Source organism: Maylandia zebra, linkage group LG17 (assembly GCF_041146795.1).
Source record: "Maylandia zebra isolate NMK-2024a linkage group LG17, Mzebra_GT3a, whole genome shotgun sequence".
Lineage (NCBI taxonomy): Eukaryota > Metazoa > Chordata > Actinopteri > Cichliformes > Cichlidae > Maylandia > Maylandia zebra.
The window spans coordinates 29,398,158-29,414,735 of NC_135183.1; the positions used below are offsets into that span (position 1 = coordinate 29,398,158).

The 16,578-nt window shown below is 40.7% G+C and overlaps 1 protein-coding gene across 3 annotated transcripts in view; it reads left to right on the forward strand.

The window, feature by feature from the left end:
* plxna4 (plexin A4) overlaps positions 1-10,396 on the forward strand; it is a 244,758-nt gene extending 234,362 nt beyond the window's left edge. For all 3 annotated transcript variants that reach the window (XM_076875467.1, XM_004548251.3, XM_004548250.3), the window contains exons 30-32: positions 3,043-3,255; positions 5,778-5,928; positions 6,311-10,396. In XM_076875467.1, the coding sequence (XP_076731582.1) occupies positions 3,043-3,255; positions 5,778-5,928; positions 6,311-6,406 (460 nt within the window). In that variant the 3' untranslated portion in view covers positions 6,407-10,396. The remainder of the gene's footprint in view (positions 1-3,042; positions 3,256-5,777; positions 5,929-6,310) is intronic.
* Positions 10,397-16,578: the final 6,182 nt, after the last annotated feature.

The window sequence follows — 16,578 nt, forward strand, 5'->3', positions numbered from 1 at the left end:
TTTCCCCCATTCAGTGAGAAAATTTTCATAATTTTTCTAAAATAAAAGCAGACAGTTGCTTTGGCATGATTAATGCTGACCACGTTTCCATACACCCTAAAGACCTGAAAGTGACCTTAATGTATCGCTGAACTTTTATAGTCCAAGTCCTTTATATCAAAGCAAGACTATCAAAAAGAAAAAAAAATACTATGCCTTTCTATACCTCTATGATGCTGCTACACTACATTTTAAAATGTGCATTGAGCAGTGTGCAAAGTGCACAGTGCTAAATATGAGTGTAAATGACCACCAAGATATATTCAGATCAAACCAAACTGCAAAAGGCATGTTGTAAACACTATAAAACCTAATTATCATTTGTCCTGCACATCTTAACGGCTGAAATAGCCTTTAGATATGTAGATATTAGTTCTTCAAGCATTTTCTTGTGCTTGACTGTCAACAGAGATGCATAGTAACTTTGCCTATGCCTATGACGTGGTTGGTGGCACACCTTGCAGAATCACGACAGATGATTAAGGCAAATGTACTAGGTGTGGACAGTTTAACAGTTTAAACTTCTTTTTCAGCAGTTTTACTTCTTTTTGAAATAAACTGTATTTTCATGGTGCAAAGTTAAATTTAGTTAAACTGTTAGTTTTGTATGTATTGTGTGACAGAGTTGTAACATGTTTTGTATGTGTGTACAGTCAGTATGTGCGTACATGAGTCACTGGCTCCCAGAGCATCTCCAGATGGTATCTTTTGGATTAGTGGCAGTGTGTTAGTGTCCGCTCTCATCCTCACTCCTCTGTATTTGGTCCGCGTGTGTCCGTCTATATGCGCTGCATTTTGGGATGGAACAGACAGAATTTTAATTATTGTGCAAAACTGCCACATACACCCCTCTTTTCTGCCATCATACTGCAACGGAATCCTACTCAGATTGCTTACTACTACCACTGTGGCAGACCTAAGTATAAGGTGCCAATCACAGGAATAAAATAGCACAGTTTTGCTTACTTAGGCCCTGACTGGAACCAAACTCAGTCAGGTCACCTTTATAAAGCTGTTAATTCCAAATTTAGCTCACTGCATGTCTATGCCATAATGGCACCAGTGAGATGTTGTACATCACAACATCTGTGATTCTTTTCCTGCCAATGGTAAGCTAATTCATTAGGCCCATTCCACAAAATGGGCAGAACCATCCTAAAATTGCAGATGCAAAGGGCTGCATGAGGTGGTTTTCAGGGACCACAAGGGGGACTTAGCTGTTTGCAGGTGTTGTTAGGTACCAGTGTTAAAGTGTGGATGCATTCAAAAAATAAGAGAAAAGCAACTAGTTAGAATCACATTTGTTCTGGTCACATTTTGCCTTTAGAACAGAAATAATTCTCCTATTTACATCTGCCCAGTTTTGGTAAAGATGCTGTCTAAACTGTTGCTTATTTTGCTTGCTTAATTATACAGTTTTGTTTTTTAAACTATATCACACCCTTTTATCAGTTTGAAATGACTGCACTTTCAAGTGATGAATCAGTGGGCCCTTTTCTTACTCTGCCAGCATAAAATCTTTAGGATATGAGATGCCCTTGATCTTGGCAGCTGATATTTAACCTAATCCCTAACCAAAAGGACCGATCATGACCATCATTCAGATTCCTAAAGCTACTCAGCAGGAGTAAACTCAGATTTGCCTATTTTCAATGGATAAGGCATACTTATTATGGTGGTAATTTTGCACACACAAAATTGTGCAAAATCTCATCATCTTAGAATCCATTGCCCCATTGAAACGCCAGCTTGTCAACAATCAAGACAGCACAGCAGCCGTGTTAATATTCCTTTGATCCCTGCACCTAATCCCACTAGATTTTTTGCTTAGATTAATTTTGAAGTCATAATGCTGAGTCTTTCCTCATTCTGAGTTTAAATCCTCTTTTGTTACATTACAGCTGAATATCTTTGTGGGTGGTTGTACTAGAATAAATGCTCAGTGGATTGTTGAGGAACATTGGCGGTACTTTAAATGAATGTGTTTCAGGTTTTGTTTTTGTTTTTTTTTTTTACATTTTATACTCTTTTTCTCCTACACGCAGAAACTTCTGTGTAGCGTAGACTGCAGCAGTGTCTGTTGATTTTTGTCACATCAGCTAAAAGCGCAGAGCCCAGAGAAAAGTAAAGATACAGAGATCCAAGTAACACTCAGCTTTTTCTTAATACCACCTGAGCCCCTTTCACAGCAATACACAGATAAAGCTGGCCCTATATCTATTCATTTTGGCAGAAACAAGCCCTGCAAATAAACAGACTTGTGTATTTTTATTATTCCTGACGGGCACAAAATAGGACCCACTTGCACAAACAAGGCAATATGAACTGTGTCACTGCGCGGCCCCCAGCGAGGACCCCTGGACACTGCGAGGAAAAAAATGAGAGCCAGCCACCACCTGGTTTTAAAGATAAAGGCTTTATTGAATTGAGCACACACATCAAATAGAGCACATCAGCAACAGCAGGGCCTGTGTACTAGCTTTGCAAAGTGAATGAATCCTCGTCCCTTCTGGCGAATAATATGTTCATGCCTATTGACTAGCTGGCTGTAGCAAATTTGAAAACGGCATTTAGGGACTTAATCTCAGAGCAGCTCAACCGGACATAGGCTGTTGTTTTACTTCACACTCTTTGTTCGCCCATTTGAATGGCTATTCAAGCATTCTGTCACCGAGACAGAACTGAACAATCACTGCAAAACTCTTTTTTTTTTTTTCCCCACAGGAAGCCTAACAGACTACATTAGTTAGCATGACTCAGTTTTAGATTTTATTAAGAGACTACCTTTATTTATTTTTTTTACAGGTGAAAGGAATTATATTAAAGAATTTCATATTGTTGTGTCCAGAATTGGAAATATCAAGATTGGGAAAATTAAAAGGAATTTAAAGAAAACAGCAACAAACAATTATTTATCAGGGAATGAAAAGTTAAAGTGCAAAAGCTGCATGAGTTTGAGTTTGATACTAAACTACTTTTTGTTCTCTTTTCCCTCTCTGACAGCCTACCTCTGCGTTTCTGGGTGAATGTGATTAAAAACCCCCAGTTTGTGTTTGACATCCATAAGAGCAGCATCACAGACGCCTGTCTGTCTGTGGTGGCCCAGACTTTCATGGACTCCTGCTCCACCTCAGAGCACCGCCTTGGGAAAGACTCACCCTCCAACAAGCTGCTTTATGCCAAGGACATCCCCAGCTACAAGAGCTGGGTGGAGAGGTAAGCTGTCAAGAAAAGCGCATGTGCATACACACCAATTACTGGATAGATGAAGAGAGAAAGAACCATCAGAAAACCTGCATTAAGCGTGTTTCATTCCAGCACACACAATGCGACTGTAGCAATGTGATCTATGAGCTGTGAAACCCAATCCAAATTACAATGCAGTGGGAATAGATGGGAGTGCCCAGGGCATAAGATCTACAGGACATAGGAGCCAGTGTGTGTGAGTAGAGGGGAGAGAAAAAAAAAAATCAAGGGAAGCATTTTTGAGAGTTGCAGGCAGCAGAAGCCGGTAATTTGTTAAAATGGAAGTTTTATTAAATTTATTTGTCAGCAGGGGAGGCAAAGAGGTCCTGAATAAAAGATGGGGTACTGTGAAGTGGTTCCGAGTATTTATGTGGCTGTAGCGTTGTTGCAAAGCAAGCCTCAGGATGAGAATATATGTGCAGTGCTTGAATGGGTGGAACCAAATGAGGGGATTCAGGCTCGGGATTGTGTGGCTCTCTCTGGTCTCCTATAAGCGATGCATAAAAAAGATATGCATGGACAGAATAGAGCAGCTGCTACTGTGAGGGGAAAATGCTGGTTGCATGTTTTGTTTTTTAATAACTGCATATAAACAGGGAATGCCTGGTATCACAGAATGGCGTCAGTGTATTTTGTACTTTTACAAATGATTCTTTCAAATCAGTGATTACTGCAAAGTGAAACTGTCTTAATCTTTTTTAAAGAGCCACACTAATGGTCAAAAGTGGATCTTATGCCGTTTCACTTTACTGTCCAAAGTGCCACAGCAAGGGATTTACAGGTCAGAAAGAAACTGATCACTGTAGAGGTTCAGACGAGATATCCTACTGTTCTCTGTCTCCCTCCTCCTCTATCTTGGTTAGAAAGAGAGGACGCTGCTTTAGCTGGTTAGCAGGCCAGTGGATATCTCCATCCCTTGAAATCAGTGTGTCTCGCTCAGTACTACCCTGCTGAGACTTTGCTTGAAACACCACTTCAGCCACTAATAAATTACATAAGACAACAACTGCATTCAGCACTTCCATGCTATGCAGCTGGGCAGAGCCACGATATCCCAAAGCTTTTTACTTGCTACAATATGTTGATGTTATTAAAAAGGTGTTGTGAAGTGAAGCAGACCCGTGAGCTCCTGCCACCTGCTCTGAATTTGATGTGGGAGTTGAAGGTCTCCAGACAATGACAAATCCATCACACCTGTCATTACATTATTTGTATACAAGACTGCTTGCATATAAATCTATACCTTTAAAAGTATGGAATACGTGTGGTGGTTTTTCCTTTAACGGCTTTTAAACTTCAGTAGTAAACGTTACTGTAGAGACATCGGCACTTGCAACAAACTGGATGTTAAATTGGTAAAGCAGTATTTTTATTTCACTTCTGCAAATAATTGACCAACTAATTACCGGTATTTAAAGATTTCAATGAATTAAATTTAAAAAGTTGGTGGTGAAGAAGAATTCCAAAATGGGGTTGATCTCATTAGAGATATACTCACATTTTCCACCTAACACGACAACACTAGTAATGAAAGTGATCGCTGCAAAAGATATTTTGCAACAGCAAAAATGCAAACACTGCAGCAGTCTTTAATCCGCATAATTGTCACACATCAGTTCAGTTTGAGGCTTTCACAATTTCATATTGTGACAGGTTATTTCACATTTCAACAAAGAAACTACTGAACAGCTAGCTTACTTAGTAAAAAGTAACCTAACTGTAGTGGCTGGGCCTACAGCTATCTTGTGATTTATACAATGAAGACTTTAATTTTGCTTTCCATACATACCACCTCTCTCCCCCCCCCCCACCCCCCCCCCACCCCCTTTATTGCTTATGCTTGCTTTAGTGAATGTTATGAGCTTGTTGAGTCCATTCTCATGTTCATGACACTAACAGGGCCCAGGTCAGAGCTCTAGCTTTCAGTACTGTGCAGTGTCAATACAGCTATGACCTCTGTGAGTAACACCCACCTGCCTTCTCCTTTGCTCTGTTAGCTCTGACAGCTTGTTTCCTGGCAAATATCATCACACGCACTCCCAGAATTATCCATCCATACAACGGGCCTGTCCCCAAGTGGCTGTAGCTCCAGGAATTTAATATGTAAATAAGCAGCTTTAATCAACACAGTTGATATGGGCAACACAGCTGCTGCTGACAGTGACTGATTGCCTTTAGCTCAGTGCGGCGTGTGTGAGTATACTGTATGCTGCTGCAGTGTTCCATTTTAAAACATGAGGCCTCTCTGCATCTACAGGTTCCATTTAGGTCACTTTACTATGAAACGTGCTTTTCGTCTCTATGCTCCACGCATTAGTCAGGCATTCATAAACGATGAACTCCGAAGTAAACATCTGTGTAAAAATACATAACTGGGCATATTCTGCTTTCAAAATCATTTAGCACTTTTCCTTTTAGCATCTTTTTTTTTTTTTTGCTGCTGTAAACACACCTTAATTCTTTGTATTGTTCCTCCTGCCCTCTCTTCACAGATACTACTCAGACATTAACAAGATGCCAGCGATCAGTGACCAAGACATGAATGCCTACCTGGCAGAGCAGTCGCGGATGCACATGAATGAGTTCAACACCATGAGCTCTCTCAGCGAGATCTACTCCTATGTGGGGAAATACACTGAGGAGGTACATAATGCTGGGACCTATTACACCTTTGGGCAACACATCAGTGCTGTCGCTAACTAAGGGGGTACTTATAAGAGGCAAATCGTACCACGCCCAGGCATTTAACCCCCAAAAGTCATGAAAAGTCAATGAAAGAACAGATAGTGTATTAAAATGTGGGAAGTAAAAGGGACTACCTGAAGCCAAGAACAGTGAGTGTAGGCCAGCTGGGTACAGTGGGACAGTCAAGCTCAAGCACTCCCCAAATCCAAGCCAGTATATCAATAGCTACAATCAATTTCTATAGTAACACAAATAGTAATTTGCTGGATTTTTAAAGTCCTGTTATGTTGAGTGCTTTTAGTAATAGCGTTGTGTGTCTTTTTCACGGTCACGCCGGCAGATTGTGTGCGCACTGGAGCAGGACGATGCAGCCAGGAAACAGAGGCTGGCCTTTAAGCTGGAGCAGGTGGTGGCCTTCATGAGTCTGGAGAGCTGAGAACCGCACTTCCCAGGGTGCACTGGGAAGAGACCCCGTCAGAAACCGAGCCGTGCCTGAGCGAAGACCTGTCCCCATCTTTTTTCATCATGTGACTTCCTCCCTCAGCCTTTCAGAGATGAATTCTTCCTCTAACTTTTTTTCTGCTTCCTGTTTTTGTTTTTTGTTGTTGTTGTTTTTTTCTTCCCATTCACTCTGCTGCATAGACTAGTTTACCTGAAGTTATGCGAGGGGTGGCCCGGAGCTGAGGTTGGCGTTTCCCACAGTGCAATGTGGGGGATCCCTCAGCTTCACCACAGAGAAGCTTCAAGGGGTGATTGCTTGAAAGCTGGCCATATTGGCAATGTGTCGATCCCCCCTGTTGGAAGGAAAGAGGGGAAAAACATTTTTATGTTGCCTTCAAGAATTTACACCGATAGGTAATTCTTTAAAAACCACAATGTTGGGTGTCCATTTTGTTGAGAACTTTTCAGAATAGGATAGTTAAAATAAAACCATCTCTAGAGTTCAGTTTATTGTAGTTCTATATTAAATATACAGAATCAAGAGGAAGCATCAACACTGATGACTGCAAGCCAAATGAACACCTCTGAAGAAAATTCATGCAAGGATGGTTTGCCAAGTTTACACTGTACCTTCAAGCAAAGCATACATATCCGTGAAATCTGGGGCAAATCCAGGCAAGCCTAGAATGTTCTTGTGTTCTTTAATGTAGCTGGAGTTGTATTTAAGAAAAAGACTGATGGGGGAAGGGAAGGATTATCGCTTCTCTGAACTTTTCCTTTACTGAACCATGATGAACTTTACAAACCAGAGCATCCCCAGCCTATAGCCCTTTGCGACATGCACACATTTTTACCTGGCCCAGCATACATTTAAGAAAGTGCTCATGATTTCTGCTTCCATTTGGCTTATATAGCTACTGCAAAATTAAGCTATTAGATGAAACCCTGGAGCCCCCGCCCAAGTTGGATCCTTTGTAAAAAAAGAAAAAGCACACAACCAACTCTGGAAGACAGTGTTTTGACTGCTATTCCAAACACCAGTAGCAGTCTTTGCCTGGCTCTTGCCACTTCCAACCTTGTGTCGCCGCTGCGACGGTCTATCAAAGCACACACATGCACACAAAACGCACACACACTCAGCAGCTACCCAACATCCTGACTGCCCAGATTTCTACGCCAACAATGGAGGACGTAAAGGGAAGAGCTGACTGAAATGCACTGGGTAAGAAACTGCTTGATCAAGAAAAACAAGAATGATTCAATACAGCGTGTGCTACCTAAAGAGGCTCTGTTGTGAGAGTAGCACTTCTTTCCCGGAATGTCCCAAGTTTAAGACTTTTGTGTGAAGAAATCAAATGACACGGACTTAGTTGGTCAGCCAAAAACCAAAGGAGCTTGAAATTTTCAAAAATGGTCAAAAATGTATTTATAAAGTGCCACTGAGGAACTGACAAACAAAGGACTATGTATAAGACAACCACTTCTAAGACAAAAAAAAAAAATATTGTGACTTGAACTTTAAGCAACATGTGTGATTTTTCTGACCTCAGTGTGTCGAGGTGAGAGGCTCTGTGGGCGAGGTGATCCGATCCTCCTTTCTCTTTTCATCATCCCGGGTCTCTCTGGCTCTCGGCACACCGTTCACCCCCTTTTTCGTCCAGCTCCTGACTTACCAGTTTTTCTGTTTTGCACAAGCATTGGAGATGGTAGCTAGTTGCATACGGCAAAAACCCCAACTCCTGAGTGTGTAACTGTTTGAGGCGCTCTTGTCTGTATTAGTGTAGTTGTCCTCAGTGGCGGCAGGGGGCGGCCTTCTCCAAACCTCAAAGAGGAAAAAAGAAAAGAAATTAAAAAAAAAAAAAAGATCTGATAAAGCAGAGCAAGACGTGAGCATCACGGCAAGATAAACAGAAAATGATGGACATAGATAAGACTTGTTGGATGTGAATCCCCACTATGGGAGAGAGCGATGGAAAGATGGAGGTGCCCTCCGTACATTTTGACCTCTGCCCTTTCTTTTGCCTTGACAACGTGCCCCATGTGGTGATGTGAATGTGTGAAGACCGCCCTAGGTCCACCTTGGGTCCTTTATTGGCTTTTTAAGCGCATGTAAAACGTAAACAATTTAAGAAACTTATTTAAAAAAAAAAAAAGTGAAAAATAAGAAAATTAAGCCTTGCAATGATGATGTGGATGTGTTCTTTTATCTTTCTTTTGCTTGGAAGAATCAAGATGGAAAAAGTGGATTGTTCATGTTATAAAAACTATAACTTTCGTTTAAGGTGGAACCTTTATCCAGACCAGTCCCCCTATGACACAGTCTCGTCCCTATGATTTTTGTGACGTGATAGATGCTAAATAAAGGAGTTACTGTATACCTTTGCATGTTGACCTGTTTGGATGGTATGAAATTGAATTGCCTTGCAAAAAGATATTTAGAGACATCTACAACTGCTAGGGGCTTTTGAAGTCATTTCCAACACAACTGCTCATTTTCTGGATGTCATTTAAAGACAGCATGTACCCCATTTTGGATTTTCTTGTCCCATTTACTGTGTCCTCCATTATAGACCAGCACTCTTTGTGTGTGACAGCTGTGCCGCCTCTGCAGTTTAAATCTGGTCAGGCAGAACATTTGTTCTTTTTATTGATTTTATTTTTTCCTATTGAAAACTGCGTTAGAGTATTTCATCGTGATAAATGCTCAACTTCCCAGAACAAAAAATCCCTCCTTTACAGTGATGAAGCCTGCCCATTTTTTTTTAAAAGAACAGAATATGTGCAGTTATGAAAACAGACGGGTGTGATTAGATGCAGGTTCACGTCCTAAAAAGCAACGAAGGATTGCCTCAATTTGCCAGCGCAAGATGTGAAAATGAACACCAAGAACAAATTAAGTAGGCCTATACCTCTAATTTATCATCCATAGCAGGAGAGGCGCATTAGCTTTATTAGACTTGTGTTTTAGACTGAGTTTAACAAGTGACTCCTTTTTTTAGAGGGGTCATTGTCTGTTAACAACTTTCTGCAGCTTTTTGAGAGGTGATCAAAAGGTTTTGGGAATGTTTATCTCTGCAGTGTACACTGGATGTCCTCCACTGCATCTCAAAACCAACCTTTCAAGTTGAGTTTCAATTAGCAGATCTGGAGGAAGTCACAGTAAGGCAAGTCTGGCAAATGTTGAGCGAACAGACTTTGTGTGGCCACAGAACCCCTGCGTTTCGAGTGCACTGCGTGGCACACACCACACTTCAGACAAGGAAAGTCTGAACCCTGAGTTTATATTTAGGATACAGAACCTACTGGAACATTTGTTCCATGCAAGTTTGGGCTCTACTATATACACACTCTGAATGTGCAAATTGGACTTTTGGGATTTCACCTTCAGGGTTATCAGCTAGTGTTAATCATATATGGTTGTTCATCTTCATTTCCAAATTCACAGAACTTTTTGATCACATCTCATGCAGCATACAGAACTTCTATTATTTCAATTTAGGATTAATTTTAGGGACATCCAGGTTTCTGTTCCCAGCTGTGTGTTACTAAATAAGGTGAGAGCCCTTGGCTGTGATTGCAAGTCTGCTCCCCCGGTGTCTCATCCTGTCTTTCATTTCTCCCCCCCTCACCCTGTCACTTCCCGGGCAACAAAGGTCGTCTGGTAGTAGCCACCTAGCGTTGCCAAGAGCACAGATAAAGTTTCCACCTTCAAACGTTTTGTAGGAACTAAAAATGTCCTCCTAGCTCAGTGTTATAGCAGATGTTACACAAACATGCTAGAAAAGACTTTTACTAGATCATATTTGAAAGATAAAGAGTATCTTATTGAGAGATGAAAACGAAACCTGGGGGATATAAGGCGAGCTTCTCTAACTTTGTTATAATTAATTGTATACCTGTGTATGTAAATATAATGCATTCCTATTTTGCAGTCAAGAACAAAATACTATTTGTAATATAGAATAAACTTTATTATGAAACCAAGCATTTCACGAGTCTCGTTGTTCCTTATTGTGCCAGTTTGTGAGAAAAACCTACCTACAGTGCAAGCAAAGTAACACAATTCCATAACAATCAGCTTATAAAGACTACACTGTGTCTTTATGAGCTGGATGGCACTAATTTCCTTTTCAATTCCCGTGACAGTCGCTACAGGGTATGTTCAGGGACGTAGAGGCCATCGCAAATCCCCCACTGTGGGGTGCCAGACAAAGCAGCAAAGAAAAGCCACACAATAATGCATGACAAAGAGTCAATTGTACTCTGGGATTTCTCATTACTCCCTTGCTGTTGACTTTATACATGCCAGGATACACAAGGGATAGAACTGTACTGTAGCTGCAAGATCTCTCCGATGATAAGAAACACCATCTTTAAATCTTTAAAAAAGGTTGTCCACATAATTTTAGACTTTAAGTGTCCAAATTAGTCAAAATATGGATTCATTCATTCATTCAATCAATCCTGCCCACAGTACCATTGGGGAAGATAAAGGAAACCGTGGATCTGGATCTGAATGCAAGTGGCTTCAAGGGTAAACCTCTAAATAAATATGTAAATTTGCATCCAGCAATCATAATGTATCTGAAGACTATCACACAGCAATGACATCCAATTCAGCTAAAGCCATTAACGTCATCATAGAGGCTGACACCGGCTAGCAAAGCATAAAGAAACATCCCTGCCAACTGAGAATTGAGGATGAAAGCTGAGGTACAAAAAGCTGGTTGATCCGTCGTGAGCAGCAGATAGTAGCACTGGATGGAGTCAGGTATTTAAGCAAGTAGGTATGCCAATGGCATCCTTAAAAATTATAGTCCTAAGCCACTGTTTTTACATCATTCATTGTTACAATTTAGAATGTAGAGGATTGGTTCTTGAGATATTACATCACATTTTTGAAGCAACATCCTAAGATTCGGTTTATACAATACACAAATACAGTGAGATATACCCCAGACCCGTAATGTATAAAAATAAAACATGAGAACACAAACAGTATCCTATTAACTGAAAAATTACTTGTACTATAAAAGTGACAGGGCATAAAAACTGTATGAATGAGAACAGAAAATGGTGATAGAATAAAAAAGATTATTCGAGAAGGAAGTACACAACAAAACAGAGCAAATGTATTTTGTTGTCTTAAGGTTCTAGAGACCAAGAAGGGGGTATTTCCTGCATCTTATTGGAACTAAAGATCTATGTGGGACCAGAAAAGGTCTCAAAACAGAAGGAGAAATGATGAAAGTTTTTAATGAGCCTAGTGAAATTGCCTCAAAAGATTCAGGCCTCAACCAGCTGAACAGTTCAGACATCAAACGGAAGAGAGAGAAAAAACATGTCATCACCTTAAAGTTAAAAAAGAAAATCCTACATCTGCATCTTGCCAAATTTGTTAGTTTTCTAATTCCGCATTCCAAGCTGGATTTTTTTTTTTTTTAATGTGGAAACTGGCTAATAGTGAATTTTCCAACTAATGTGCAACTCTGGCTTACTGGACCTGGACCTCTCATTGTATTTGGCTGCAAGTCAGCCTATTAACTTTGCCAACTTATGCAAATGCTGCTTAGCTCCTAATCTGTGTTGAAATAAAATAAGCTTCATGGGCTACCTCCACAGCTCCCGTTTATACTGTCAAGAGACAAGTTACAAAAGCCGATCGTCTTTAATGAGAGGCGTTTCCTGACATGATGTAACCAAATAACCAGGTCAAAAATATTAAGTAAACAGTCGCACTGGTAAAAGATTAGCTGAACCTGTAAGCTTCTTCCAGTTGAAGCCAGTCAAGCAGACCTGAAGCCATTCAGGAAATCAAGGAGGGAAATCCCTGCCTCTAAGCGCATGTCACTCTGCAGAGCTTAGCTGCAGTAAAGACATAACTGGTTTATTTTACTCTGCAACCTGCATTATTCAATGTCGTACATCAAAGGCAGCCAAAATGCACACTTTAATGTATTAAGTTTAATTTGGCTCACCGGCTTCGTTATCTCACAAAACACACAACCTCACAGGAAACTCTTTGTAACATCAACTTTTCCAACCGGTGCAGCTGCACAATAAAGCACAACACTACTTCATTACAACAAGGCCATCTTTAAAACACCTTCCCTGAAACACCTGGGGCTGAAAAAGTCAGAGGTAAGGTTTAAAAAAAAATGAGTAAATGGAAAACAGGAGTGACAAATGAGGAAATAGAAAGTTCTGTGCAGCACAGGAGGGCAGCGAAAGTGTGAAATGCAGAAAACAGGGTGACAACCTGCTGGACGGGTATATATGGATGTGAGAGGCTGCAGCACTCCAGCAGGCTTAGTACCTGACGAGGACGAGAGATTGAATTGGCCTAGTGTCACCCTCCATATACCAACCAGTGAACTGGGAGTAATGGGTGAGAAATAGAAAGAGGGAAGGTGGAGGGAGAAATAGCAGTAGGGAGAGGTGGGGGGGCTGCCAAGTGTTACCCTAATTTTCTGACTAGTGAGCTGGGAATAATGGAAGAGGAGAGAGGCAACTCTGTGAGGTGATGGGTTGAGAAAGGTTGGATAGAGGTATCAGAGGGGCAGGATGATCGAGGGCCGGCTATGATTGCTTTGCACCGAGGATGGTTTTCCACACTCCCATGATCACCACAGCTCTTTCACCTCAAATCCCCACCCTGCCATCACATCCCCAAGCACTGATGTGATGTGGCTATGGAGGGGAAAAAAACAAAAAACCTGAAGGTCCATCCACATGGAGGTCGAGGGATGGAAAAGAAGAAGTAGTGAGCGGTTTGGTGCTGTTGAGACATTCGGCATGTTGCAGGGCATGCAGGGTTACAGGGCAGGACAATCAATAACGCTGGACCTGCTGCTTTAGGGACTTGAACCCATAATCATTCCTTGGTCACCTTAGCTAAAAAGACTGATCTTCAAGAAGAGAAACTATATTTACCGTCAACAAAGCAATTCAAATGACTAATCTCACCATCAGCTTCTAGGTCAAAGTTCCCTCACAAAGAAAGACTTGAACGAAACTAATGTTACAGAAAGATACAAGGAAGTTTTCAAATCCAAGCTTGTGCACTTTATGGCATGGTGGCATGCTCATTACTTGCACACAGAGGTGTGGACTCGAGTCACATGACTTGGACTCGAGTCAGACTCGAGTCATTAATTTTATGACTTTAGACTTGACTTGAAAAAATGTTCTAAGACTTGTGACTTGACTTGGACTTTTACACCAATGACTTGGGACTTGAATTGGACTTGAACCGGTTTACTTGAAAAGACTTGATATTTTACCCCAAATATAAAATCTAACATGCATATTATATAGAGATTGAAAATGTGACGTCATTCACGGGTAGAACCGCAAAGGATTCTGGGAACTCGTGGCAAGCGGTACTAGCGCACGCAGGCTTTCAATTAAAATCAGTTATACAGCGATAAAAAGAAACACAAAAATGTCAAGAAGCCGTTGTATGATTAACTGCAATAGCCGGTCGCATGACAGCCACGGGAAGCCGACGGGTAAAGAGATCGGTTGTTATCGGATTACGTCGTTGAAGAGAAATTGTTCAGCCATGTTTCCGAAGTAACAAAGACGCGATGGATGGCCTGGATTGCAGCCATTCAAAGACCAAATATAACGTCCCAGAATACTCCAGCTCACAGGTTAGTCTGCTCCAAGCATTTACACGAAGGTCAGTGTTTTTTAGTAGTTAATACGTCATTTTCATAACATAATTGGTGATATAGATTACAAGCAAGTCTGGCGCTGAACAGAAATTGTCGCGCTATGCTCCTTTATTTATTGTGCATAAATAGTGAATTGTCCTGACACAATATTGCGTTTCGCTTCTGTTATTATGGTACATTGACAAAAACATATACTTTTATTCACAGGATAAAACAGGTTTTTTGTATCACTAATTGCCCAGTACGATTACAGCATACAATATTGTTGTCACTGCTACATTTCTGTGATGCTACCAGAAATTATTTCCACTACTAATTAATTACCGTTGAGCTCAAAGGTCCTATTAATAAATGGTTAAGGAATGTGTATTTATGACGACGATTTGTGAGACTGGTAAACTTATGATACGTACGATGGTCTTTCGTTCTACACGGTGCATTTCAAGGTCCTGTACCCATCCGTCGGTAAACTGTACCTGGGCTTGTTGCAGTGACCTGAAGTTACTAAACTTCATGAGTGTATGCACTCACTCCAAGAACCGTATGATTATAAATATGCATATAAATATGCTAAGATGAGATAGCTGACTTCATCTAACTAGCAAATGTTTTCCAGGCTACGTTGGTGATACAGTTTTTTTTAATGTGTATATTTTTGTCATGCGATTTTAAAGCTGGTCCTACAACCGCATCCAAGAATAACATGCAGCTTATCTCAGAACTGTCGGTGAAAATTATTCTTGGAGCTAGGTTTAATTGAGCTGCATTTTATAGAGGTGCAATTTCACAATTTGTGTATATTTTCTAAGTTCACTATTTTGTCATGTGTTGAGAAAAACACAGATTTTAAAATTACATGGTCTAATATTTACATTTAGCATAACTGCAACATTATTTTTTCGTTGTTTTTTTTTTAAAGACTCGAAAGGACTTGAAATTCAAAGTTTCAGACTTGTGACTTGACTCGGACTTTTACACCAGTGACTTGAGACTCGACTCTGACTTGCCTGACATTACTTGAGACTTGACTTGAGACTTGAGGATAAAGACTTGAGACTTACTTGAGACTTGCAAAACAATGACTTGGTCCCACCTCTGCTTGCACATATACCTAAGTTGTGTTTAATGGTTTGGTTTGGCTAATACCACCCACCTGACTAAAGGGGGAGGAGCCAGAAGTGTCAAGTATTAGAAGGTGAAAACAGCTCGATTCTTTTTTTCTTTATTTTTCTTTTTTTTTAAATCATCTGTTGTCAACCTCTGTCATACGCATCTTCGGTGGAGCTGGGAGCTGATCCTCGATGAGGCCTTCCTCAAACCACAGCCTCTGGCCTAACTTGTTGCTTTGTTATTATTGGTCATTAGCTGTACCCCGCCTCTCGCCCTATGACAGCTGGGATAGGCTCCAGCGCCCCCCGCGACCCTGAAAAGGAGAAGCGGAAGCGAATGGATGGATGGATGGATGGTCATTAGTCATTTACATTTGTGTCCTTGCTAGTGAATTTCCAACTCTCTGCATAAATACGGTCTCTCATCCACATTTGAGCTTCACAAATGTGCATGAAAGCATGTAACTGCATGGGTTAATATTTAGAATAAAAAAAAATCACCACCACAAGTTGAATCACAAAACAATGAAATCCATCACAGAATATTACCAAAGATATTATCCATATAGGCCCTTTAATTATTATTTAATTATAATAATTTGTACATTTTTAATATATGACCACTTTCAGCTCAGAACTAAAGCAAAAAAAAATGTTCAACTGGGCTCATTTCTACTAACTTTGTAGTTTTTTTATTCAACGTAGAACGATGATTATTCACACTGTATCAGAATCAGCAGCTCTCAGTACATTCCCTCAGAGTATCTCCTCACCTTCACTGAATTACAGCAGGTTAAGTTGCTGCATTGTGTCCATAGAAGGACAGCTTCACGAATATATTGAGCTAAAGTAGAAAGTATTTCAGTTTGGCAAGCATTCATCCTTGCCAAGACTTTTACTAAAACATCTGGCTCTTGCTTGTGATTTCAAGTTTTGGAATTGAATTTTTCGTGTGGCTGCTATCACTGGCTGCTTTTCTGACTACCAGACTGGCAGGATGGATGACTTGATGATAGCAGAACAGTCTGGACACTGGTTGACGGGTCTAATTTCAGCAGTGGACTCAGATATTGACAACTGCACACAAGCAGATGGAAGTAATTTCCGATATTAGTCTATTCTCCTCCATCTGTTCTGTCTTGGTAAACATTTGTGTTGCTGGTAACAGGAGGGATAGAGTGGGAGAGAAATGAGACGGACATGGATACATCCAGAAAAACCCCTCATAGTACAGATGGAGAATAAAGATACAAATCTGTCAAAGGGTTTAGAGCTAAGACTTTAAGTGACCTTCAAGCTGAGGTGTACACTGTGAGTCTGCTGAGTCGAACCAGTAAAAGTATAAGTGTGCGATAGTTCTACCAGACAGAACTCGAGTC